The sequence below is a fragment of the Symphalangus syndactylus genome, chromosome 2 (genome assembly GCF_028878055.3).
Source record: "Symphalangus syndactylus isolate Jambi chromosome 2, NHGRI_mSymSyn1-v2.1_pri, whole genome shotgun sequence".
Classification (NCBI taxonomy): domain Eukaryota; kingdom Metazoa; phylum Chordata; class Mammalia; order Primates; family Hylobatidae; genus Symphalangus; species Symphalangus syndactylus.
The window spans coordinates 100272529-100299818 of record NC_072424.2 but is presented as its reverse complement, the minus strand read 5'-3'; the positions used below and the strand labels follow the sequence as shown (position 1 = coordinate 100299818).

The following is a 27290-nucleotide window of genomic DNA, read 5'->3' as shown; positions in this document are numbered from 1 at the left end:
GCGCTCCGTGTTTTATCTCACCTAGGCCTGGAAGGAAGTGACGCGAGGCTGAGGGGCGGGTTGCGCTGTGCGTCCGGAAGTGTCTCGCAGATAGTAAATAATCTCGCAAAAGCGAGAAAGACGCTGTCTCCATCTTGTCTGTATCCGCTGCTCTTGTGACGTTGTGGAGATGGGGAGCGTCCTGGGGCTGTGCTCCATGGCGAGCTGGGTAAGGTGCTTTTTGCGGCCTTTGGGGTGCTAGTGTGAGAGACTAAAGAGAAGGCTACCCGAGCCGGGGCTGGGTGAGCCCGGCGGGAATGTGGTGCCCCACCCAACAGGGAGTGCTCTCTCTGTCCCCGTTTTCTTCCCGTCTCCTTTCGTCACTCAGACTCAGCTTCAGAGCTTTGGGTCTTGCGAAGAACTGATCACTGGCCTTAAGGTGTAGTGGCGATGGGAAGATGACCCAAATTGAGGAAGAGAACTAGAATAGGGCCCCTCCCCCACCCCTGCTTCGTGAACTCTGTCTCCCATTCTTTCAGGTCCCTTTTCGTGGTTTTGTTTGTATCTGCCTAGGCCATCTCTACAAAGGTCTTTGCCCCTTTCCTTCTGTGGGGTACCCACTCCGTTGTCATCTCTTTCCCGGCGACCTCAGACTGCCGCACTGTCGTTCCTGGATTCATGTCGCCCTCTTTGTTCTGTGGCGCAGATTGTGATTAAAAAGTGCCTGTCGGCATTTGGGACCGCCTGGCAGTAATGTTAATGTAGTAATATTGTTTTTGAAGCAAATAGTCATAGCTCTGCCATAACTGTTTGAAGTGTCAATTTCAGATTTCAACTTAAAATTGAAATTTCAGATGACACACGCATGTTTTGTGCCTGAAGACAAAATTGTCATTAGGCAGAAGGCATGCGTGTGTCATCTGAAATTTCATGCTTAATTAGCTATACATTGCATTTTCATTAAAGAGTTGTTAGAGTAAAACTATTTTCAGTATAGTGGCAAGACTTTGGTCCATGTGGCACAAATTTCAGTTTATTTAAGATAATCTCTGCCCCCTCCAAAATAGTAGGCAAAACATTGGCAGTGCAGTTAATAAAGATATTTGTAATTTTAGGCGAGGTATTTGGATTCAAATCACTTTTCTTTAGTCTGGAATTTGTTAATTCTGTTTCTAACAATTGCTTTTCTGACTTCCCAAATGATTCCGTTATATATACTCTTCAAAAAGGTTTTGATATGTCTTGAACTAACAGTGTTGAATTTTAATCAAATAATAATGTGGAGATTGTTACTCCAGCCAGTCTGTTCTCTTGATTTCATGGTATTTCTTCTTGCACAGAAGCCTGGAATATTTTATCTCAAGATATTAGAGAGTTTAATTATTGACTTTTATACAAGAGGCATATTTAGTGTAATAAACAGTTTTGAAAACTGATAATTATCATATAAGATTGTTTTCATCGGTTTTTTTATTGGAAGATGTTATGCAATTTAATTTGTAATGTCATATCTTGTCGAGTTATGAAATGGGCGTGCTGTAGTTATTTGTATGTAATAGAGATTTAAAAGATGAGATACATGTTTTCCGTTTTACAACATAGATCGCCACCTTTAGAAGGTGATTAGAAGAATGTCCGTGATAAAATTGATACTGCCTTTTAGTTTCTGTGTTAATAGCGAAGTACATTAAAAAGATAGCAGCAGTGAGGCAGTTTTTTAGAGATGGGGGTCTCAGTGTGTTGGCCAGGCTGAAGTGCAGGGGATGGTCGTAGTGAACTGCAGCCTGGAACTCCTGGACTTAAGTGTAACCTCAGCCTCCCAGGTAGCTGGGACTACAGGCAGGTGCTACCGTGTCCAGTGTGGAATTTATTTTATTGTTTGCAGTTTCAGTAATCTTTTTCCCTTTTCTTCCTTGTGCCTCTGTCTCTATTCATTAATTGTTTGATTTTACTGCAGGCCAGCAGTCATTGAAGGGGACCATCTCTTCCACATTCTTAACAGTTAATGTGCTCATTTACTTAGAGGTTTTGATGAAATTAAAATTTATTCAACTTTTCAAAAGTAACATTCAGAGCCTGCCGCAGTGGCTCACGTCTATAATCCCAGCACTTTGGGAGGATGAGGTGGATGGATCACTTGATGTCCGGAGTTGGAGACCAGCCTGGTCAATATGGTGAAACCCCGTCTCTACTAAAAATACAAAAAAAATTAGCTGGGCGTGGTGGCACATGCCTGTAGTCCCAGCTACTTGGGAGGCTGAGGCAGGAGAATTGCTTGAACTGGGAGATGGAGGTTGCAGTGGGCTGAGATCATGCCACTGCACTCCAGCCTGGGCAACAGAGCAAGACTCCGTCTCAGAAAACAAAACAAAATAAAGAAAACAAAAATTAGCCGGGTGTGGTGGCGCACACCTGTAATCCCACTCGGGTGGCTCAGGCAGGAGAATCTCTTAAGCCCAGGAGGCGGAGGCTGCAGTGAATCAAGATGGCGCCACGGCACTCCAGCCTGGGCAACAAGAGTTAGACTCTGTCTCAAAAACAAAACAAAACAAAAAACAGAACAAAAAAAAAAAGTAACATTCAAATCATTAAATAGATCAGGTAAGCCAGAATTAAAAACAAACCAACCTCATTCTTAATTAGTACAAGTTTCTGCAGGCTTAATCAAATTTAGTAAAAGTTTTCTCCTTATTTATAAAATAATTGTAGAAAATTTCTGAACTATAGAGACAAATTATGTGTAATACCACTGAGCAGAAATTGGAGTGTTAAATTGTTCCCTTTTTGTTTGCTGCTAAGAGACCTAGAATTAGATTGATCATAATCCTTGGTTCATGGCAGTATGATTTTTTATTCATGCATGGTTGTCTCTTTTTTTGATTGTTAATTACTTTAAACATTATAAACATCATACCAACTAATCCTATAAGTATAACATTACCAATCACTAATACCTACTTAAATGCTTTTCCCCATCCCAGTCTTAACATTGGTATTAGTGAGTAGACAGAATTGATTTTTTTTTTTTGAATGACTGAACCTTATATACAATACCTATCAAGATATTTAGTGTAGTTAAGTCGTTAAGAACTAGTGATTACTGAGTGCGTATTTTTTGCCAACCTCCTAAATTTTTGTTAATACAGTGACTTGTTTTATAGAAATGATTTATAGTTGCTATGAATGGTCAAGTAATGCAGAGTAGAAGTTAAATAAAAATGTCCCCCCAAAATCTTCCTTCTCTCTCAATGCATGGGTGCATTGTGCATTTGTATACACATGAGTGGATGAATAGACAAAAACACGTTCTTAGGAATGGCAGCATCTTAAACATATTTTTAAGCAAAGCATTGAATTTAATTTTCCTTGAATTTAACAACAAAAAAAAAGTAATTCTTGAATGTTAACATTTGTCAGGAGAGTTTCTTAAAAAGATTCTTCTAAGGAGGTGTTTCCATAGCAGTGATTTTCAACTGGACACAGTTTTGCTCCCCAGTGGGCATTTGGCAATATCTGCAGACATTTTTCATTGTCACAACCTGGGGTGAGGGGTGCTACTAGCATCTAGTTAGTTGGTAGAGGACAGGGATGCTGCTAAATCTACATTGTATAGGATAGCCCCCAACAACAAATAATTATTCAGACCAAAATAGCAATAACAACATGGTTAAGAAAGCCTGTTTTAAGTTTTAAGAAAAACATTGTATAAAACATTGAAGTTGGAGTAAATTTTTAAGGACATTTTAATTTTAGATTGACTTCTCTGAAAGGTGGAAGAAATCAATATTCACCCATTCCCCTACTTCCCAGGTTTAATTAATTGTATGATTTTTAAATTTTTTAATTCATAATTCTGTATGTACATACTTCTCTGTGTGCTTAAGAAAAATAGTATACCACTCCCATTTCCACCCTTTGGAGACAGTATTTCTTTTGGTATTTATTGCCATATTTCTAATTCACATACATATAGTGTATTCTTGATTTTGTTTGTTTTGACATTGTCTTCTATGGAAGACGAAGATTTAGCAATCATCCCTTGATTTCAGCTGGCCCTCATCCCTACCCCAGCAAAATCACACACACACATTGATGTCCCCATAGCTTTCCATAATACTAAATAATTTTGGTAAATGAACATTATTGTGACTATTTAAATAAGTTATATATGTAAAATTATAGCAAGCACTTACATGTTCTTTATTTGTGTAATGCTCTTCATAGGTCAGCCTTGTAATAAATATACAATGCCTTTTCCTTTCATGCACGTTTTTTGTTCTTTGGTTTGCTTGCTTTTCTTTTTTTGACAGAATCTCGCTCCATTGCCCAGGCTGGAGTGCATTGGCGCGATCTCAGCTCACTGCGACTTTGGCCTTCCGGATTCAAGTGATTCGCTTGCCTCAGCCTCCTGAGTAGCTGGGATTACAGGCATGTGCCACCACACCCAGCTAATTTTTATATTGTTAGTAGAGATGGGGTTTTGCCACGTTGGCCGGGCTGGTCTCAGAACTGGCCTCAAGTGATCCACCTGCTTTGGCCTCCCAAAGTGCTGGGATTATAGGTGTGAGCCACCGCACCCAGCCTATTTTCAGTGTATTTAAATTATTTAACCTTAGACTTTTCCCCAGCTGTATGCATCTCTGAGTAAGTTCAGATACATGTCATGATTGATCGAACCTTGGAGGTTATCTCTCCCAGAATCTTCTGACCTGCTCTGGTCTATAGTCACTGTTTTTATCCTGGATCTCACTTTATCCTCAAGTGAGGATGTACATTTCCTCTCTCTTAGGTTGAAACCCTTTTTTTCTTCATTGCTTGTATTCGTTTGGTTGACGACCATGTTTTGGTATAATGCTCCTTGACAGAAGCACATAGGAGGTACACTTTGGTCATAGAATTCTAGATTGGAAGAATTTTTGTTTACTTAGAAATTAAATAACCAGATAAGTCTGAGTTTAAATCTTTTATCACTTTTTTCCCCTTCTTAAAAAGTAGTGTGCTCTTTTGATGCACACATTATTTTTCCATATAAGGAATTTTTCTTATATTAGATCTGTGAATATCCTTTAATTCATGTATTTAGAGGAGTCTATATTTTAAGGACTTCTTTTAGTTAAGGTATAATTTACATACAGTAGAATTTACTCTTTGTAATATACAGTTCCATGAGTTTTGACAAATGCATCTAGTCGTGTAACCATTTTGGAACATTGATCATCCTAAAAAATTGCACTGTCCTTTCCTTGGCAACCCCTATTTTCTGTCTTAAGGATTTTGCCTTTCTAGAGTGTCATATTAATGGAATCCTACAATATATGGTCTTTGAGTCTGGCTTCTTTTACTTAGCACATAATGAGTTTCATTCTCCATATATTTTTATTGTTGACTATTGTTTTTGTTTGGATGTACCCCAATTTATCTATTCACCATTTGAGGAGCCTTTCTAGGTTTTGATGATTACAAATAAGGTAGCTGTAAGCATTCCTATCAAGGTTTTTTTGTGTAATTATAAGTTCTTATTTCACTTGAGTAAATATCTGAGTGTGGATTTGCTTATTCATACAGTAAGTGCATGTTTGACTTAAAAGTAAAAAACAGTCAAACTGGTTTCCAAAATGATTGTACCATTTTTCATTCCCGCCACCAAAGTAAGAGAGTTCTAGTTGCTCTGCATTCTTGTCAGTAGTTGGTATCATCAGTTTATTTCATTTTAGCTATTCTAATAAGCATGCAGTAGTATCTCTGATTTTAATGTACATTTCCCTAATAATGATATTGAGCACTTTTTCTTTGCTTATTTGCTGTCTCTATGCCTTTTATTAAAGTATCCGTTTAAATATTTTGCCCATTTTTAATTGAGTTGTTTGTTTTCTTATCACTGAGTTTTTAGAGTTCCTTTTATATTCTGGATGCCAATGATTTATCACGTATCCGACTTGCAAGTATTTTCAAGTTTATGGCTTTCTTTTTCATTCTCAGCAGTGTGTTTCAAAGAGCAAAAGTTCTTAATTTTGATGAAGCCCAATTCATTTGTTTTTCTTCTGTGAGTCCTGTTTTTTATATGGTATCTAGGAAATCTTAATTCTCATATATGGTTTGATTATGGCTTAAGGTTAACTTTCTAAACAATGCATGAATAGGCCAGGTGCGGTGGCTCACACTTGTAATCCCAGCACTTTGGGAGGCCGAGGCGGGTGGATCACGAGGTCAGGAGATCGAGACCACGGTGAAACCCCATCTCTACTAAAAACACAAAATAATTAGCCGGGCGTGGTGGCGGGCGCCTGTAGTCCCAGCTACTCGGAGAGGCTGAGGCAGGAGAATGGCGTGAACCTGGGAGGCGGAGCTTGCAGCGAGCCGAGATTGCGCCACTGCACTCCAGCCTGGGCGACAGAGCGAGACTCCGTCTCAAAAAAAAAAAAAAAAAAAGTATGAATATCCAGTTATTTCAGCACCATTTATTAAAAAGATTATCCTTTCTATAGTGAATTGCTTTGGTATCTTTGTCAAAAATCCTTTGATTATATTTGCATGAACCTATTTCTGAACTTTATTGTGTTCTACTTAGTGTGTCCACCCTTTTCCCTATATCACTCTGTTTTAATTACTGTCGCTTTAATGCTAGTCTTGAAATCAGGTAGCATGTCTTTTAACTTTGCTCTTTTTTCAGACTTGTTTGAGCTATTCTAGTGTTTTTGCCTGTTCAGCTAGTTTATTTCTGTAAATCTGATGTTGGGATTGTGGTTGGAATTGGGCTGAATCTATAGATAAGTTTGGAAAGACCTGATATCTTGAAAATAATTGTCTTCCAATCCTTAAACTCTGTATATTTTGCCATTCATTTAGGTCTTTGATTTCTTTCACCAATGTTTTGTAGTTTTCATTATTTGAGATCTTGTCTGTGTTTTGTTAGATTTATAACTATTTTCTTTTTGTTTTCAGTTGTTACTAATACGTAGAAACATGATTGTGTATATTGACTTTTTATCATGTGACCTTATTAAACTGATAAGTTAGTTCTAGTTGCATTTTTGTAGGTTCTTTGTGGGGTATTTTTGTTGTTTTTATTTGTTTTGTTTTGTTGTCATCCAGACTCGAGTGCAGTGGCGCTATCATAGCTTACTATATCCTTGAACTCCTAGGCTCAAATGGTCCTCCTGCCTTAGCTTCCCAAATTGCTGGGATTACGGGTGTGAGCCATGGTGTATGCCCCTCTTTGGGATTTTCTATATAGACAGTTGTGTTATATGTGAAGAGGGCAGTTTTGTGCCTTCCATTCCAATTTTTATGTTTTATTTTTTTTCTTGCCTCATTATATTGGCTGGGACCTCCAGTGTGAAGTTGAATTCAAATGGTGAGAGAGATATTTTGCCTTGTTTGATGTCTTACGGGGAAAGCATTCAGACTTTCGTCATTAATTATGGGTGAGAGCTGTAGGTATTTGTAAATGACATTTATCAAGTTAAGGATGTTATCTTCTATTCTTTGTTTGCTGACAGTTTATATCATGAATAGGTATTGAATTTTGTCAAATGGTTTTTCTATATCTATTGAGATGACCATGTTTTTTCTTTAGTCTGTTTATACGGTAGAGGTCATTGATTGATTTTTAAAAGTGGAACCAGCCTTGTTTTTCCAGGCTAAACTCTACCTGGTGACAATATATTATCCTTTTTATATACTTTCATATTGCTGTTTTTGACTTGCTAAAATATCATTAAGAATTTTTTTGTTTATCTTTATGAGGGATATCGGTCTATTATTTTCTTATGATGTCTTTGGATTTAGTCTCAGTAATTCTGGCCCATTTTTTTTAATAAGAAGAATATATCTATTTACTATTTCTATTTTTCATTCCTTCGTATGCAAATCCAGATTTCTGTCTGGTATAATTTTCTTTCTTGGAGGATTTCCTTCAGCATTTCTGGTAGTTTAATTCTGCTTGTTTGGATTATTTTGTCTTTTCTGTTCCTGAAAATGTCTTTATTTTGCCTTAATTTTTGGAAGATATTTTCACTGAGTACAAAATTCTGTGTTTATGTATTTTTTTCTTTTGGTACTGATTTTAGGCTTGAACCATTTCTTACTAGAAGTGTGATTTATTTCTTTGTTCCTCAGTTTATAATGTACATTTTATTTTTCTGCCTATTTTTAAGATTTTTCTGATTATTACTTTTTTTAAGTAATTTGATTATGATGTAACTTGGTGTGGTTTTCATGTTTATTTTGCTAGGGCTTTGTTGAGTATCTTGGATCTGTGAGTTTATTGTTTTCATAAATTTGGAAAAATTTTGACAATTACTTCCTCAAAAGCACCCTTGTGTCACTTCTCTCCAATTGAAGTTCATTTCAGGGACTCTAATTTCACTTATATTAGGCTATTTAAAGTTGTCTCACAATGTTCTGATCCTTTTCTTATTTTTATCTCTCTTTCATTTTGGATCATTTACTTATGTCTTCAGGTTCATTATTAATCTTTTCTTCTGTCTTGTGGATATTTAGGGGGCTTATTTTATCATCTGGAGAAGTATGATATGGGTCTTAATTTTAAATTATCTTCCATGTCTGTCCGTATCATGATCAAGTTTTCCTCTACCTCCTTGAGCATGTGAAATATACTGACAATAATACTACAATGCCCTATTTATAAATGAACTCAGTTATCTATATCATTTCCAGGTTGATATTGACTGATTGATCCTCATTATAGGTTGTATGTTTCTGTTTTTTGCATGCCTACTAATTTTTTGTGAGCTTTCCAGTGTAAATTTTTCCTTGATCAATGCTGGATATACTTTTATTTTCAAAAAGATATTCTTGGGCTTTTATCTTTGACTTGGGTGATTTTACTTAGAGACAGTGTGATCTTTTTATTTGCCTTTAGGTTTCCTTAAGTACAACTAGTGCAGCCTTTAGTTTGATGGCTGATGTTTCTCCAGTATTAATTGCCTTCTGATACCTCTACCCAATGCCTCATGGATTACAAAGTTTTTCACCTCTGGGTGGTAAAATTCCCAGACCCTCCCTGCAGTGGACATTGTCCCTAGGCAGAAATAAGAGCCAGTTGGCTGGGCGCGGTGGGCCACGCCTGTAATCCCAGCACTTTGGGAGGCCGAGGTAGGTGGATCACCTGAAGTCAGGAGACCATCCGGGCCAACATGGTGAAACCCCGTCTACTAAAACTACAAAAAAATACAAAAATTAGCCGGGTGTGGTGGTGCACACCTGCAGTCCCAGCTACTCAGGAGGCTGAGGCAGGAGAATCCCTTGAACCCGGGGTGGGTGGGGGAAGGTTGCAGTGAGCCGAGATCGCACCACTGCACTCCAGCCTGGGTGACAGAAGGAGACTGTCAATCAGTCAATCAATCAATAAAATAAGGGCCAGTCATAGGGCTCACATTATCTCCTCTTAGAAATTGCTGCTTTACATTGCCCGTTGTTCATTGTCTGAAAAACTTATTTTTTCCATTGTTTAAGTCAGGAGGATAAGTCTGGTCACAGTTTCTCTATCTTGACTTGAGTTTATAGTAATTATCCCAAGCCTTTTTTCATCAGTAATTTTATTTTTACCTATGTCTGTTTTGTTTCTTGATAATTATTAGTTAAGTCTATTTTTTTGCTTCTCATTTCTTTAGCCCTTTGATTTCCACTTTTCATTGTGTTCTGTTCTTATTTCATTTTTGAGGTCTCCTTTTTTAAAAAAAAGTTTTTGTTATTTTTCTATAGCTCAAATGAAATACTGGTAGGGGATTTCCTTTTCTTACTGGATTATATTTATTTCAGACTGAATTCTTCATATGCCTTATATTTTCTTCATTCCTTTTTCTGAGGGGAGATGTTTATGTTTAATTTTTGCTAAAGTATATTTACATAGTTGCCATGACATGTATTTCTGTCTTGTCGACGTTTAATATAAAGCAGCTTTATTCTTACCTTATATTGGTTGGTGTAGTGGTCTAGCTTCTACAACATTCCCTTAGTGTGATATCTAAGACTTTTTTCCCCTAGAGCTGTAATTCTAGGGCTGGAAGATCTGGTTCATCCACCTTCTAGAAGTCTGACATCTCAGCCCAGGTTATGATATTATGAGAATATTTACTCTGTGGCTTTCTTAGATACTGTTAAATGCTCTGTACCAGTTTTCCTGTCTCCTGGACAGGAAGATATTCTGTTCCCTTGGGGGCATACTGCTACTTTAGTGTGGTGGTCACTGGAGAAAAGCTAGCCCCAGTTGTATTATTATCCTTTTTGCCTCATTCTAGTTGTAGTTTTCATTATTATCACTATCACCAGGTCAAAAGAAGGAAAATAATTCACTTTTTTTCCCTCCCTGGATGTATTTGAGAATCCTCAGAATTTTGTGTATTCATTAGTCTAGTATCTGGGGGCTAAAGTTCAGGGGCTGGAGGTGGGCTTAGCAGCTGTGCTACTCATGAATATTCCATTTCTTTTCTTCTTTAAACTTTGGTTACTGCTCATGATTTTTTTCCCCTTTTTGTTTTAGCTGATTTGTCCATTTTACTTGGCATAGAGTCCAAGGGCTTTTTTGTTTGTCTTTACTCCTTCTTAGAAGTTGCTAAGTTTTGTGGTATATAGATAATTTATATGAACCAAATACCTTATGTCCCTTGATGTAATTACTTTTAGTCTTTTTTCTTTTTTGAACAGATAGAATGTCAATTTTCATTGTATCATTTTAAGATATACTGATTTACTGATTCTTAATAATATTTTCAATAATATTCTTTTTCCCAGATACCATGTTTGTGTGGAAGTGCCCCATGTTTGCTATGCCGATGCTGTCCTAGTGGAAACAACTCCACTGTAACTAGATTGATCTATGCACTTTTCTTGCTTGTTGGAGTATGTGTAGCGTGTGTAATGTTGATACCAGGAATGGAAGAACAACTGAATAAGGTTAGTCTTGTTTCTTATTTATTGATTAACTGAGGCTATAGGGTATATGTATATATGTATAAAACTGATTCGGGGATATTGTAAACAGAATAATATAGAATAAGACATTATGTAATCCTAGTTGTAGTTCATAATCTTTTAGGAAAAAGATAATATACATTAGCTTGTTAAGTTCTATGATGGTGGTACAGGAAATGTACTGTGGTAATACACAGAAAGAAGTATAATTCTAACCAGGTGTCAGAATCTCAGTGGGTCATGGGGAAAAAGGATGTTCTAAGAATGATTAGAACTTGCACATACAGAGATTGAAAAATAGAAAGCATAATGAGTATAAAAGAGCTTTTCAAGCAAAGTATCTGTACTTTAGGAAGATTAATCTTACAATTAATAAAGTATGAAAGTCAAGCAGTTAAATACGGAGGCTGTTGCAGTGGTATAATCAAGAAGAGAATAGAGGACCTGAAATAAGATTTTCTGGATGTAAAATTGACTGAGCCTGGCACTGAAATATTGGCAGTGATGGAATCATAAATAACCAGGTTCTGATCCTAGAAAACTGGGAGGAAAATATTGCTATTAACCCAGAAAGGAAAATTTTGAGAGAGAGTCAGGTTGTGGAAGGAGATGGGGAACATATAATAAATTTAGTTTCTAACATGTTGACTTGGTGGTATTGCATCATGTACGTGTGTATATATACATACATATATATATATGTATGTCTTACTCAGTTCAGGCTGCTATGACAAGAATATCATAGGCTGGGTGGCTTAAGACAACAAAAATTTATTTCTCAGTTTTGGAGGCTGAAAGTCCGAGATCAGGGTGCCACCGTGGTCAAGTTCTGGTGAGGGTCTTATTCCTGCTTTACACATGGCCATCTTACATTTTTGAGAGAAAGCAGCAGCTCTCTTCTATCTGTTTTTATAAGGGCATTAATCCTATCCTGAGGGCTCTACCCTCATGATTTAATTACCACCTAAAGGCCCCATCTCCCACTATCCTCCCATTGAGGGTTAGGGTTTCAGCATTTAATTTTGGGTAGACACGGACACGAAGTCCATAATAATATACAGCAGTAAGTAGAAAACATGAAGGAATTTAAAAGAGAAATCAGAGCTAGAGACTGCCTTGAGGATAGAAATTGAATGTTGAAACCATGGTATCATATGGTGAAGATCATTGAGTGAGCAGAGCTAGAACTTTGCCAAAATCTCTTACTTAAGGGAGTTAGTGGAGAAAGGAAAACCTGGTTCTGATCCTAGAAAACTGGGAGGGAAGGGATAACAGAAAAGAACAAAGAAAATGTACAGGTTCTAGGAAGAAAGTTTTAAGAATGACAGGGATAGTGTCTGTATAAAAATGAGATTAAGGAATGTGATTAAGCAGTAGCCTTTGGGTTTGGAAACCAGTACATGACTAGTGTCCTGGAAAAGCAGTTTTTTTAGAGTGCTGGGACTGGAAAGAGTGGGAGGAAATAATTTATTCTTATATATATGAATAATAGATGTATTAATAGTTCTGAACAGTGGTCTCAGAAATAGCACTTACACTACTAAAACAAGTATATCATGCTATTCAAGTAGAATGCAAGTTTTTAAAATGTAGGATAAATCTATAACTCAAAATAAGCATCCAGCATAGAGCTGGTATTGTAGTTTATGATTTGCGCAGATAGGGATTTAACTCTTTTTTTCCCCACTGTATGTGATTAAAATGTATCAGACTCATCTTGAGTACATATTCATCATAAATTGTAAAGCAAATTCCAGTTTTCTAAACCTTTACTTAAACTATTTGATTACATATAATTTTTATTTTTACTTAATGAAAAAAATGATGGATCATAAACTTTTGTTTTTCTAGATTCCTGGATTTTGTGAGAATGAGAAAGGTGTTGTCCCTTGTAACATTTTGGTTGGCTATAAAGCTGTATATCGTTTGTGCTTTGGTTTGGCTATGTTCTATCTTCTTCTCTCTTTACTAATGATCAAAGTGAAGAGTAGCAGTGATCCTAGAGCTGCAGTGCACAATGGGTAAGTTTTTAAATAAGCTTCAATATAAAAGCCTGGGTAGCCTCTTCTTGACAATTGCCAGTTTATCTAAGGAAACTTTAAGGTAAAATAAACTTATACAATTTGCAGAATTACTTTATTCATGAATGACAGGGTAAGAAAATCTTGTTTTTACTGGAGAATGTCAGACTTTGGATATTAAATGATAGCCGTAATAACCTCTGATCCACAGTGTTTTATATTTTCATACTAAAAAAGAGGCTCTATTATATTTGTGACTACTAAGGGAATAGCTATTTCTCCTTCTACTCTTAACTTTTGGTGGACCAGTCCACTTACATAGAACTCCTTAGACCCAGAGAGCAGATTTTTCTAGGTTGGTTGTATTGGACAACCCAGAAAGAAACTTCAGGGTTTCTTTTATCAATCTTCCTTCATATAGAGCACTACTTCTGGTACCCTTATTTGACTGTTTTAATATCTGCTGTTGCTTATCTAGTTACATGTGCTACCAAAGACAAAAGGAATAAACAAGTAGAATATAAATATCAATGAGAAAATATGTGACGGGTTGATTTTCTTTTATTTTGTTCCTTTGGTCATTGATTATTTTATTAAATTATTAGAGTTATAGATGGAGGCATTTATCATGTATTTATAAAAATTATTCATTTATAGTGGTGATGGTTTTGCAACATTGTTAATGCATTTGATGCCACTGAATTGAATAGTCAATAATTATTAAAATTAGAATTTTATGTATACCACAGTAAAAAACTAAAAATATACTTGTAACTCTAGTATAAAGATTAAAAGCAAAAAGTATCCAAAATAAAAAAAAATAAAAAAAAATTATTCATTTATACAGTTCACCTTATACTTTGATACATTATCCCACTTATGTGAAATAAGCGTGTGAAATGGAACTAACATTCTCATTTTTCCATAATGAATTAGTGAGAAATACATCTTTCTCAAAATGGTCTTAAAAGCAGTTTATGTAATTGTTGTATTTTCTGATAATCAAGTGTATTAGCGTTCTCCAGAGGGACAGAACTAATAGGATAGATAGATAGATAGATATAAAGGGGAGTTTATTAAGTATTAACTCACATGATCTCAAGGTCCCACAGTAGGCCGTCTGCAAGCTGAGGAGCAAGGAGCCAGTCCTAGTCCCAAAACTGAAGAACTTGGAGCCTGATGTTCAAGGGCAGGGAACATCCAGCATGGGAGAAAGATGTAGGCTGGGATGCTAGGCCAGTCTAGTCTTTTCACTTGTTTTGTTTTTTGCCTGCTTTATATTCTAGCCCTGCTGGCAGCTGATTAGATGGTGCCCACCCAGATTAAGGGTGTGTCTGCCTTTCCCAGCCCACTGACTGAAATGTTAATCTCCTTTGGCAACACCCTCACAGACACACCCAGCATCAGTACTTTGCACCCTTCAATCCAATCAAGTTGACACTCAGTATTAACTATCAGAAGTCTACCCATTGTCAACTTGAACCCGTATACATCTCCTGAGATCATACATAATCTGCAAATAAAGACATAAAAGGTCATACAACTAACCTTATAACTGAAAACGCACCAGTCCCCAACCAAAATACTAATTACATGAAGTTAACCATACTTAAATGCTGATGTGAAGTCAGTAAATCTTATGTCACATGATAAAGGAGAATGGAAATAAAATGAAGATATTTTCTTAGTACAAGTATATGCATGCATGAACATGTTTTTGACAAAACAAGGAGGAAGTACTCACAACAATTACAGCCCTTGTTTCTGCAGCTGGACATGTGGTCATAGCTGGTATTGGTGACTACCTTCTGCTACCCATTGTGCATTCCCTTTGCCTTCAGCAAGCAACTCAGCAGGTCGTGGTTTTTTTCCTGGTGGAGTGACCCAATGATCTCCATAAGCGCCTACTTTAACTGGGGGACCACAGTGATGTTTTGGGTCCCTGGAATCAATGTCAGCTCAGAGCCAGTGTCCAGTAGTCCCCAAAATGTCTTACCATTTCCCTTTCTTTTCCAGCCATTTGCTCTGATGCTTCCTCTAGCACGGTCTGGGCTTTAATCCATTCCTTTCACATTTTGACTTGCCTTTCTTATCAGATTTTTTTTTTGCTTTGTTTTTTCCAATTGGAAAGATCTGTAATATAAGCTTGGGTTCATGGTAATGGTTAATTTCACTGTCTCCAAACTACATTATCTAAATATGATGTTACCTTGTTTTGTAGTTACAAATATGGCTACACTCCAGATCATAATATCCTCAGAAAGAAGTAGAACATTCACATAAAGTGTAGCTATTTGTTAAGATGCAGTTAAATGATTTCATATATGAAATTATTTGATGAATGTTTATTAATAAAAAATTATATTTCTTTTTGTTTTAGATTTTGGTTCTTTAAATTTGCTGCAGCAATTGCAATTATTATTGGGGCATTCTTCATTCCAGAAGGAACTTTTACAACTGGTAAGAAATCCTTTTTAAGTTGTTTGACGTTGATATTTTATAAAGGAATCTGAAATAATTGTTACCTGGAACTATAACTCTAATTGTTTGTCTTCTTATGGGGGTGTGTGTGTGTGTGTTTCCCCAGTTGGCAAAATCAAGATGTTCATATAAAATTTTATTTTCGTTTTTGTGTACTGTGATTTTGAAAGGAAATGATAAAAATCAAACTAACCAATCACTTATGTATGCTTTTTTCCCTTTCAGTGTGGTTTTATGTAGGCATGGCAGGTGCCTTTTGTTTCATCCTCATACAACTAGTCTTACTTATTGATTTTGCACATTCATGGAATGAATCGTGGGTTGAAAAAATGGAAGAAGGGAACTCGAGATGTTGGTATGCAGGTAAGCTTTTGTCGCAGAACAACTTCAGTATAGTTGAACTTTGAAGTCGAGAATAGATATGTAGTCTAGGTAAATCACTTAGGATTTTTATGGTCTACTTTCCTATGAAGAGGTTTTCAATTTAAACTTTGTGAGTGTCAAAATATCACGTTATATCAGCAAGCAGATCTTTTAGCAGATTAACTGGGAACATAACCCAAGAACCAGGAAAGAATCCAAAGAACCTGAATAGCTAAAATAAATGTTCCAAAGCATATTACTGAGAAAGCATGTGCACTTTATAGCCTAATTTTCTAGCCTGCAATGGGTTAAAAGTAAAATATTAAAGGGAAGAGGATTGCTAGGAATAGATAAACACACAGTGATACAATTCACAAACAGCAGCAAATAAAAAATATAAAAAGCAACTCGGACGTTTTATGCAAGTGCAAAGGATGCTTTTATGTGCATCAATAACAACTAAAGGAATTCCGATAGTAATGTAATTAATGATTATTTATAATGATGATGTTGAGTCCTTTGGGGTTATACTTGAAAACAGATATCACAATTCAGATGCTTACAGGGCCAAACCAGGTAACAAAAATGAGGGAACAGGAGGACAAAGTTTAAGTGCATAAGCTTTGTGCAAATAGTAGGGACTACAATGAATTGGAGAGGATGAATGCCCCATCTAAAGTGTATTACTACTGCTCAGCTCCATTTATTAGTTGCCTTGTGGGAATGTGAACTTAGTATTGCTTGATTTTTCTAATGTTTTTCAAAAGAAGTCATAAATCTGGATTTTCATGCTAAATGACCTGAGTTTCAGCTAAAAAAATTTTTAAATTGGAGTGCAAGCCAAATCCAATGTGTCTGCTGGCCTAATATTCCTCTCACACAACTAATTTGTGGTGTTTTATCTCAGTGGTTCAAGTTAAAATAATTTGGTGCTCAAAGAAATAAGCTTTAGTCATTTGGAAATTTCACTTACGTTGAATACCTTGCTCTCTAAATGCAAAGTCTAATGCAAGGGTTTCTGTCTCTTTTGTTCCCTGCTGTATCCCCAGGGCCTGGAATGCAGGCATTCAATAAATATTTGTTGGATGGATCCCCTGTCAGCGAGGCAAATCTACATAAATACTTGTATATTAAGCACATATTAGCATAAAGGCTAAACAACTTGTGTATGTTGAAATTTACATAGAAAAAGCATAGGTTGACTTATTAAATAATAATGACTTACCCTTGCATAATATGTATCTTTTAAGATTTTAGTTCATGAGGAAAAGCATCATTGTTTTGAGGGCTTAACATTAATAATGAAAATAATTTTCTTAATGCCCTTGTTTACAACTGAGTGATAATGGTTCTTTAAAAACCTTAAGTAATATTCCTCTTATATTTTTCTTTATTTTGAAAATAATGGCTAACATGTAAACATAGTTTGTAAACTCTAATATAGATATTACTATTAAATCATATTAGTTTCTTACTAACTTGCCATCCTTGCAAATACATAATAGCTATGTGTAAAAACTAGAATTCTTCAGCAATAAAGGTCAGAATTAATTTTCTTTCCTGCTTTTATAGCCTTTATAATGCTGACAAAGTTGCTTAAAATATATTTTTTGACAAAATGACAGATTGTTTATAAAACAGGTCCCATTTCTAATTTTTAATAATTTCTGATAAAAAGCTAATTATCCAATTATATTTCTTTCACAGCCTTGTTATCAGCTACAGCTCTGAATTATCTGCTGTCTTTAGTTGCTATCGTCTTGTTCTTTGTCTACTACACTCATCCAGCCAGTTGTTCAGAAAACAAGGCATTCATCAGTGTCAACATGCTCCTCTGCGTTGGTGCTTCTGTAATGTCTATACTGCCAAAAATCCAAGTATGTCCTTTAAAGCATTAGCTTTTATGAAGCTTATACCTTTTTAAGTTTTCAAAAATCTAGAATGATGTCAGACTATTTACCTGTGTTGCTATATATATATATATATATATATATATTTTTTTTTTTTTTTTGTAGGAATCACAACCAAGATCTGGTTTGTTACAGTCTTCAGTAATTACAGTCTACACAATGTATTTGACATGGTCAGCTATGACCAATGAACCAGGTGTGTTTTATTTATATTACATGTTCCTGAAGGTTCTGCAGTTGTTGTTGTTTTTCCAGAGCTTGTCTTTTTGTGAGATTAAATTACTTAAAAATTAGGCTCCTAGAGGAACAAAGTATGAAGTTTTTATCTTTGATGTATTATTTATTTCACTTAGTTTCTTCCATCACTAACAAAATTATAAGAAGGTTACATGTATACCTAAGAGAAATTGTGAGTTCAATTTCAGAGCACCACAATAAAACAAACATCACAGTAAAACAAGTCATGATTTTTTGGTTTCCCAATGCATGTAAAACTTTTGTTTATCTTACACTGTAGTTCGTTGTGTGCCGTAGCATTATGTCTAGAAAAACAATGTGCATTCCTTAATTTGAAAGTACTTTATTTCCAAAAAATGCTAACAGTCATCTGAGCCTTCATCAAGTTGTAATCTTTTTGCCGGTAGGAGGTCTTGCCTCAGTGTTGACGGCTGCTGACCGAACAGGGTGTTGGTTGCTGCAGGTTGGTGTGGCTGTTTTAGTATCTTTAAACTAAGACAGTAATGAAGTTTGCCCATTGATTGACTCTTCTTTCACAAAATATTTCTCTGTAGCATATGATGCTGTTTGATAGCATTTGACCCAGAGTAGAATTTCCTTCCAAATTGGAGTCAATCCTCTTAAACCTGCTGCTGCTTTATTAAGTAAGTTTATGTAATATTCTAACTCCTTTGCTGTCATTTCAGTAATATTAATAGCATCTTCATCAGGAGTAAATTCCATCTCAAAAAATTGCTTTGTTCATCCATAAGAAGCAACTCCTCATCATTTAGGCTTGATAATGAAATTGCAGCAATTCAGTCACATCTTCAGGTTCCACTTTTTAGTTCTCTTGCTCTTTCCACTGTATCTGTAGCTACTTCCTCCACTAAACTCTTGAAATCCTCAGTCATCCATGAGGTTTAGAATCAACTTCTTTCAAACTCCTGTTAATGTTGATATTTTGACATTTTTCCCATGAATCATGAATGTTCTTAATAGCATCTAGAATGGTGAATCTTTTCCAGAAGGTTTTCAGTTTACTTTGCCCACCCAGATCTATCAGAGGAATTACTCTATGGCAGCTATAGTCTTACAAAATATATTTCTTAAATAATAAGATTTAAATGTTGATATTACTCCTTTTTCCATGGGCTGCAGAATAAATACTGTGTTAGCAGACATGAAAATATTAATCTCCCTGTACATCTCTATCAGAGCTTTTGGGTGACCCAGGTGCATTGTCAGTGAGTAGTAATATTTTGAAAGGATCTTTTCTTTTAGCAGTAAGTCCCAACAATGGGCTTAAAATATTCCATAACCCGTACTTTCAACAGATATGCTGTCATCTAGGCTTTTTTCTATTCATAGAGAGGCTGAATAGACTTAATATAATTCTTAAGGGCCCTAGGATTTTTGGAATGGTAAACGAACATTGGCTTTCTCTTAAAATCATTGTCTGCATTAGTCCCTAACATGAGAATCAGCCTGTCCTTTTAAGCTTTGAAGCCAGGCATTGACTGACTTCTTTATAGTTATGAAAGTCCTAGATTATATCTTCTTACAATAGAAGTCTATGTTGTCTTTATTGAAAAATCTGTTGTTTGGTTTGGCTGCTTTCTTTTTTCTTATTTTTATTCTTTTGAGATGGAGTTTCACTCTTGTTGCCCAGGCTGGAGTGCAATGGCACAATCCCCGCTCACTGCAACTTCTGCCTCCTTGGTAAGCCATTCTCCTGCCTCAGCCTCCTGAGTAGCTGGGATTACAGGCCTGTGCCACCACACCCAGCTAATTTTGTATTTTTAGTAGAGATTGGGTTTCACCATGTTAGCCAGGCTGGTCTCGAACTCCTGACCTCAGGTGATCCACCCGCCTCAGCCTCCCAAAGTGCTGAGATTACAGGCGTGAGCAACCATGCCTGACCAGTGTAGCTACTTTCATTAATTTTGTTGGCTAGAGTTTTAGGATGACTTGCTGTAGCTTCTGCATCAGCACTTACTGGTTCACTTTATACTTTTATGTTATGGAGACAGTTTCTTTCCTTAAACCTCAAGAACCAACCCCATCTAGTTTCAAACTTTTCTTCTACAGCTTCCTTCTCTCTCTCAGCCTTAATAGACTTGAAGCGAGAGAGAGGGCCTTGCCCTGGATTAGGCTTTGGCTTAAGAGAATACTCTGCTGGTTTGATCTTCTATCCAGGTCACTAAAACTTTCTCCTCCATATCAGCAATAAGACTGCTCTGCTTTCTTATCTCTCATTTGTGTGTTCATGTTCACTGGAGTGGCACTTTTAATATCCTTCAAGAACTTTTTCTTTTCTTTGCATTTGCAACTCAGCTAACTGGAACAGAAGGCCTAGCTTTTGACCTGTCTCAGCTTTTGGCATGCTTTCTTTACCAAGCTTAATCATTTCTAGCTTTTGATTTAAGTGAGAAAGGGGAGACTCTTTCACTTGAACAGTTAGAGGACATTGCAGGGTTATTAACTGGCCTAATTTCCATATGGCTGTGTCTTGAAATAGGCCCAAGGAGAGGGATAGAGACAAGGAAATGGCTGGTTGGTGGAGCAGTCAGAACACACACAATGTTTGTCGATTATTTCACCGTCTTATATGGGTGTGATTTGTGGTGCCCCAAAGAAATTACAATAGTAACATAATAGGTCACTGATGAGAGATCACCATAACAGATGTAATTAATAATAATGAAAAATTGTGAAATATTATGGGAATTACCAAAATGTGAAACAAAGTGAGTACATACTGTTAGAAAAATGGAACCAATAGACTTGTTTAATGCAGAATTGCCACAAACCTTCAATTTGTAAAAAGAACAGTCTGTGAAATGCTAAAAAAAAAAAAAAAAAAAGCAAAGCACAATAAAACAAGGTATGTGTATGTAAGAAACTGGGTGAAATTATAAGAAAGGTATCTGATTTGCATAGAGCATATAATCGTTGTATATAGAAAGAAAAGCTCTTCAAATTCCTGTTGATTCAATTGTGAACAGTATAATTTTTTCACATTATTAAATTACTGTTTTAGCCTGTGACTACCTTACAATTGAATTTGATAATTGGGCTTTGTAATGCATCGTATTATAGGCTAGTTATATTGTATACCATGAGAATAGAAACATATGTTAAAAGGAGACAAATTAGAATAGACAAAAATTATTACCTATTAAAAGGAAGAAAATTATCTCTTTTCCTAAAAAATTTATCTGATGTTATATGAATCTCATTGAGTTTACAAACTGCAGGTGTTTTATCATAGGTACTTTATAACTTGGAGACCAATTTATTTTTGTTTTTTGTTTTGATGTATTACAGAAAGATTTCCTGTTTTTTTCCAGGTAGGTGGTTAGAAAAAAATTACTAGTAGTTTGCTTTAGAGAAGGAAATAGCCTTACCTAATTGGCTTTAAGATAAGAATCATTTTCATTAGGAAGATGGAGTTTGACAGATCTGGCTTTGCGGGAGAAAAATATGTATTTTGGACACTTAGTGAATATTTTACCAATCCTACTTTTTTTTTTTGAGACAGAGTCTCGCTCTGTTGCCAGGCTGGAATGCAGTGGCATGATCTCGGCTCACTGCAACTGCCTCTCAGGTTCGAGTCTTTCTGTCTCAGCCTCCCGAGTAGCTGGGACTACAGGCACATGCCACCACGCCCCCCTAATTTTTGTATTTTTAGTAGAGAAGAGGTTTCATCATGTTGGCCAGGATGATCTCCATCTCTTGACCTTGTGATCTGCCCGCCTCGGCCTCCCAAAGTGCTGGGATTACAGGCATGAGCCACCGCACCTGGCCTACTTTCTTCTTTGTAAAAGAATAAAACTTGAGTAAGCAGTAGGTCGTTATACCTTATTGGGTAATTTCCATGAGGCATTTGCTGGAGTCCTTATAACTGGTTTTTGTGTAAACTGTCTTGCTTTTTTAACAATGTGCTGTATCAAATTGATAAGCTTCATAAAGTCTGTATCATAATCTCAACATATGATAGAAAAGCCAGTGCATTGTGGTTTATAATCTCTGAATTTTCTTTCTAAATCTACTAGAATTATACTAACCTTAGAAAGTTCATCTATATTTCACCTCTTACCTGATTGTAGAGGTAATTATCTCTCAGCTATCACATGTTGTTGAAAATTAAATGATTTAACTTTTCCAGGTACTTCTATAAAATCAGAACTATTAACACTTCAAAGGTCTTATTAATAAGTGCAAGTTGTCTTCAATTATTTTTGTTATACTGATGCCTTTTCCAGCAATTGTTTCTCAATTTGCAGGGGTATAGAGAGTTAAAAATAATTTTGTTTGCTCTGAAAAACATCTTTTTAATATATTCTAACATTTTAATTTGGCTTTACATTACAGAAACAAATTGCAACCCAAGTCTACTAAGCATAATTGGCTACAATACAACAAGCACTGTCCCAAAGGAAGGGCAATCAGTCCAGTGGTGGCATGCTCAAGGAATTATAGGACTAATCCTCTTTTTGTTGTGTGTATTTTATTCCAGGTAGGAAAAACTATGGAATTTTTTCCTTTAAACAAGAAGTCTAGCTGTTTATTTATGAATCATTTCTTTTAAAAATGTTCTTTTCTTTCTCTCCTCCTAAACTCTCTTTCATACAGCATCCGTACTTCAAACAATAGTCAGGTTAATAAACTGACTCTAACAAGTGATGAATCTACATTAATAGAAGATGGCGGAGCTAGAAGTGATGGATCACTGGAGGATGGTGACGATGTTCACCGAGCTGTAGATAATGAAAGGGATGGTGTCACTTACAGTTATTCCTTCTTTCACTTCATGCTTTTCCTGGCTTCACTTTATATCATGATGACCCTTACCAACTGGTACAGGTATTTATATTTCAGGAAAACTCTGGATGTGTGAATTCTGATGGCATTTTATGATTCTCTTGTGAAACCATGATGTGATATGAAGTACTTTTTATCCTCTGATATATTTCAAAATGTACAGCTAAATGAATAGTGAGATCAGCATGAGAAATGCAATCTTTACTTCCTTGCTTTAACAGTAACACAAACATTGAAATAGTTCAAATCTTGGAGAGATTAAAATAAAAATTTTCATGAAACTAATACTTTTTTTTTTACAAAAATCCATGTTGATAATGGATCTAACATACTTGTTTTTTTCAGTTCTGTAAAGATAGTGAAGTAAAAGATACATCTTTTTTTCTCTTTTGTTTGAACTGTTATTAAAAGCTCTGAAAATTTTTAAATTTAAGTATGAATTCATTAATGTAGATAGATTCTTAGCATTCTTACAAGCTACAATTTATGCTTTTTTTTTAATCACTTCAAACTTAATCCATAAATCCTTTTCTGTCAGGAGGAAGGTAGTGATTTATAGTGTTTCATTTTTGAAAGTTGTGGTTTTGTCCAAATGATTACTGAAAGATTTGGTCAAAGATTCAAATTGAACTATGTGGTTTGGGAAGTTCAGTTTTTAATAACTTTTTAATGCATAATATTCATAAACAATTTATAAGAAAGCTTTCAGTATCAGCAAAAGATGGAGGAAAAAGATTATTCTTTGTTGTATTTCTTTGAGTGCAGCCTTTACTGATTTTTATTATTGAAAAGAACATATATTTTTTAATTCTTACACTGCAGCATATTACGCTATAAGAATCCAGCTGGTTTTTTTTTTTGTTGTTGTTGTTGTTGTTTTTTTTTGAGATGGAGTCTCACTCTGTCACCCAGGCTGGAGTGCAGTGGCTTGATCTCAGCTCACTGCAAGCTCTGCCTCCCAGGTTCACGCCATTCTCCTGCCTCAGCCTCCCGAGTACCAGCTAGTTTTTAATTCAGATCCTTGGCTGTCACGTAATAGTAGATATTAAGGGTTTATACCAGAAGGATTTTGGTATATTTCATTAACTCAAAAATCAGTTAAACTTGAGATATATTTCCTTCCAGTCTCTTAATTCTTTTTTTAAGGAGATGTCTCTGAGTCATACCAGTCTCTTAATTCTGAGCAGGGAGGGGTGGGGGAGGGGGCGGGGGGGAGTGGAAATCAGGTGAGGAGTTCCATATACACCTTGAACAATCTTATGTAATAGTGACATCTCATTTATCCAGAGGTCACATTCTGTTCCTCTTCTGTCTAATAACATGGCAGACATGCATAAAGTGCTTCAGAGATTATGCAAAATAACTATTTCAGAGGCCTGTGTACTTTACTCCATTAAAGGAAATAACAGATTTTTACCTTCACACTAGCAGTGTGGAAAGAAAGGGAGCAGATAAGATGCAGCAATGATATATCTGAAATCACAAACTGTATACAAAGCACACTTCTGAATTAATGAGGCTTCATAGCTTGGTGGCTGATAATTCAACCCCCTTGCCCCTTTTTAATAATTTTCCCTGAAATTTTAGGTACGAACCCTCCCATGAGATGAAAAGTCAATGGACAGCTGTCTGGGTGAAAATCTCTTCCAGTTGGATTGGCATCGTGCTGTATGTTTGGACACTCGTGGCACCACTTGTTCTTACAAATCGTGATTTTGACTGAGTGGGACTTCTAGCATGAAAGTCCCACTTTGATGATTGCTTATTTGAAAACAGTATTCCCAACTTTTGTAAAGTTGTGTATGTTTTTGCTTCCCATGTAACTTCTCCAGTGTTCTGGCATGAATTAGATTTTACTGCTTGTCATTTTATTTGTTACTTTCTTGCCAAGTGCATTGATATGTGAAGTAGAATGAATTGCAGAGGAAAGTTTTATGAATATGGTGATGAGTTAGTAAAAGTGGACATTATTGAGCTTATTCTCTGCTCTATAGTTGTGACATGAAGAGTAAAAACAAAATTGCTTGACTATTTTAAAATTATATTAGACCTTAAGCTGTTTTAGGAAGCATTAAAGCAAATGTATGGCTGCCTTTTGAAATATTTGATGTGTTGCCTGGCAGGATACTGCAAAGAACATGATTTATTTTAAAATTTATAAACAAGTCACTTAAATGCCAATTGTCTGAAAAATCTTATAAGGTTTTACCCTTGATATGGAACTTACACAGGTAGGGAGTGTTCAGTGGACAATAGTGTAGGTTATGGATGGAGGTGTGGGTACTAAATTGAATAACGAGTAAATAATCTTACTTGGGTAGAGATGGCCTTTGCCAACAAAGTGAACTGTTTTGGTTGTTTTAAACTCATGAAGTATGGGTTCCGTGGAGATGTTTGGAACTCTGAAGGATTTAGACAAGGTTTTGAAAAGGATAATCATGGGTTAGAAGGAAGTGTTTGAAAGTCACTTTGAAAGTTAGTTTTGGGCCAGCATGGTAGCGCTCACCCTTGTAATCCCAGCACTTTGGGAGGCTGAGGTGGGTGGATTACTTGAGCCTAGGAATTCAAGACCAGCCTGGGCAACATGGTGAAACCCCGTTTCTATAAAAAGTAATCTAGGCTTTGTAGCATATGCATGTGGTCCCAGCTACTGAGGAGGCTGAGGTGGGAGGACTGCTTGAGCCCAGGAGGCAGAGGTTGCAGTGAGCAAAGGTCACGCCACTGCACTCCAGCCTGGGTAACAGAGTGAGGCAAAAAAAAAAAAAAAGTATTGAAAATCAAAGGAGGCAAAATTTTGACAGGGAAGGAAGTAACTGCAAAACACTAGGCTTTAGTAGGTACTTATATAAAATCTAGTCCAGTTCTCTCATTTAAAAAAATGAAGACATGGAAGTACAGACTTAAATAGCTCAGATAGCTAATTAGGAAATTTCAAGTTGGCCAATAATAGCATTCTCTCTGACATTTAAAAATAATTTCTATTCAAAATACATGCATAATTGATTTTACACCTCATTACTGGTGGATAATTTATGTGATGTGGATTGCTGGTGTCCAGCATGACCCATAAACTCGTCAGAAGAATGATGGAATGTTTTAGAATAAACTGCTTATAGTATACTACACAGTTCAAAAGATGTTTAAAATGCTTTTGTATTTACTGCCATGTAATTGAAATATATAGATGATTGTAACCTTTCAACCTGAAAATCAAGCAGTATGACAGTTCAATTATTTGTATGTGTCACTAGTGTCTAATGAAGCTTTTAAAATCTACATTTTCTTCTTTAAAAATATTTATTAATGTGAATGGAATATAACAATTCAGCTTAATTCCCCAACCTTATTCTATGTGTAGACATTGTATTCCACAATTTTGAATGGCTGTGTTTTACCTCTAAATAAATGAATTCAGAGAAAGTGTGTAGTGTACTGATTATTTAGCAGCTTAACTTTAGGTGGCCCTAACAACATTTAGACCGTTCTTCCTATGTGAAAAAGGACCTGGCACTAGAAAGTAACTGCCTGTTTTCTGTAATGATAATTAAATTGCTTAGAAGGAGATTGTTACCCTTCGGTTGTCTGTAAGTGACCCCAGAGGTAGGATCTCAAAGGTAAAGAGCCATTCTTCCCCTAAAGAGTCTTCAGTATATGGACCAGTTTAGTTTGGAGAATATTAATATATTTTCAGTGGATATTCTACATCTACTATGTCTTCCAGCTATTTTTTCTGGTTGCCAGTTTTGATGCTTGTCTTCTTTCACAGATACTGCAGATAGTATAAAAATTTCCTTTACTAAAAAAGAATGTACTTTTACTGATAAAATACTCCAACTCATGTTAGTATATTTTATTCCATATTTCTTGTGAAGTGGTCTTTCTCCAACATTATCAGCAGCACAATGCCCATAAAAGTATTGAGCATTTATCCCAGATAAAATCTTATGTTCACATAAAAAGCTGAACATAAATGTTCACAACAGCTTTATTTGTAACAGACAAAACTGGAAACAAACCACATGTCCTTCAATGGATGAATGAAGAAACACAACAGTAAACCTATACCATAGAATACTACTTAAAAAAGGAATGAACCATTAGTACATGCCACAACATGAATGCTGGGTTTTAAAAAAATCCAATCCCCAAAGATCACATATGATATAATTCCATTTATATAGCATTCATGTAATGATAAAATTATAGAAATGGAGAACAGATTAATGGTTGTTTGGGGTCAGAGATGGGAGAGAGACAGCATCGTGGATCATGAACTATGCCTTCGGTGTTGTATCTAAAATGCCACCGTCAAACACAAGACCATCTAAATTTCCTTCTATGTTTTCTTTTAGGAGTTGTATACTTTTACATTTAGTTCTGTGATCCATTTGAGTTAATTTTTGTGAAGGGTGGAACGTCTGTCTCTAGATTCTTTTTTTTGCATGTGGATGTCCAATTGTTCCAGCATCATTTGTCAAAATATTTTTACTACATTATATTGCCTTTGTCCTTTCGCTAGGTATCAGTTGACTAAATATGAGTCTGTTTCTGAACTCTG

General features: G+C 35.9%; 1 protein-coding gene across 1 annotated transcript; it reads left to right on the top strand.

Moving 5' to 3' along the window:
* The first annotated feature begins 19 nt into the window (after positions 1-19).
* Positions 20-26152, top strand: SERINC1 (serine incorporator 1). The gene is made up of 10 exons (XM_055262860.2): positions 20-208; positions 10735-10896; positions 12766-12935; positions 15316-15395; positions 15642-15779; positions 17487-17656; positions 17795-17885; positions 22283-22427; positions 22544-22774; positions 24320-26152. Exons 1-10 carry the CDS (start codon positions 170-172, stop codon positions 24453-24455), a joined length of 1362 nt encoding a protein of 453 aa, XP_055118835.2. The 5' UTR covers positions 20-169; the 3' UTR covers positions 24456-26152.
* Positions 26153-27290: the final 1138 nt, after the last annotated feature.

Bases quoted from the DNA above. Each gene is read 5' to 3' on its own strand.
- SERINC1 (XM_055262860.2), top strand. From the start codon at position 170: ATGGGGAGCGTCCTGGGGCTGTGCTCCATGGCGAGCTGG. The intron at 10,897-12,765 runs GTTAGTCTTGTT...TTGTTTTTCTAG, and splicing joins TGGAAGAACAACTGAATAAG to ATTCCTGGATTTTGTGAGAA. The intron at 15,780-17,486 runs GTAAGCTTTTGT...TTTCTTTCACAG, and splicing joins CTCGAGATGTTGGTATGCAG to CCTTGTTATCAGCTACAGCT.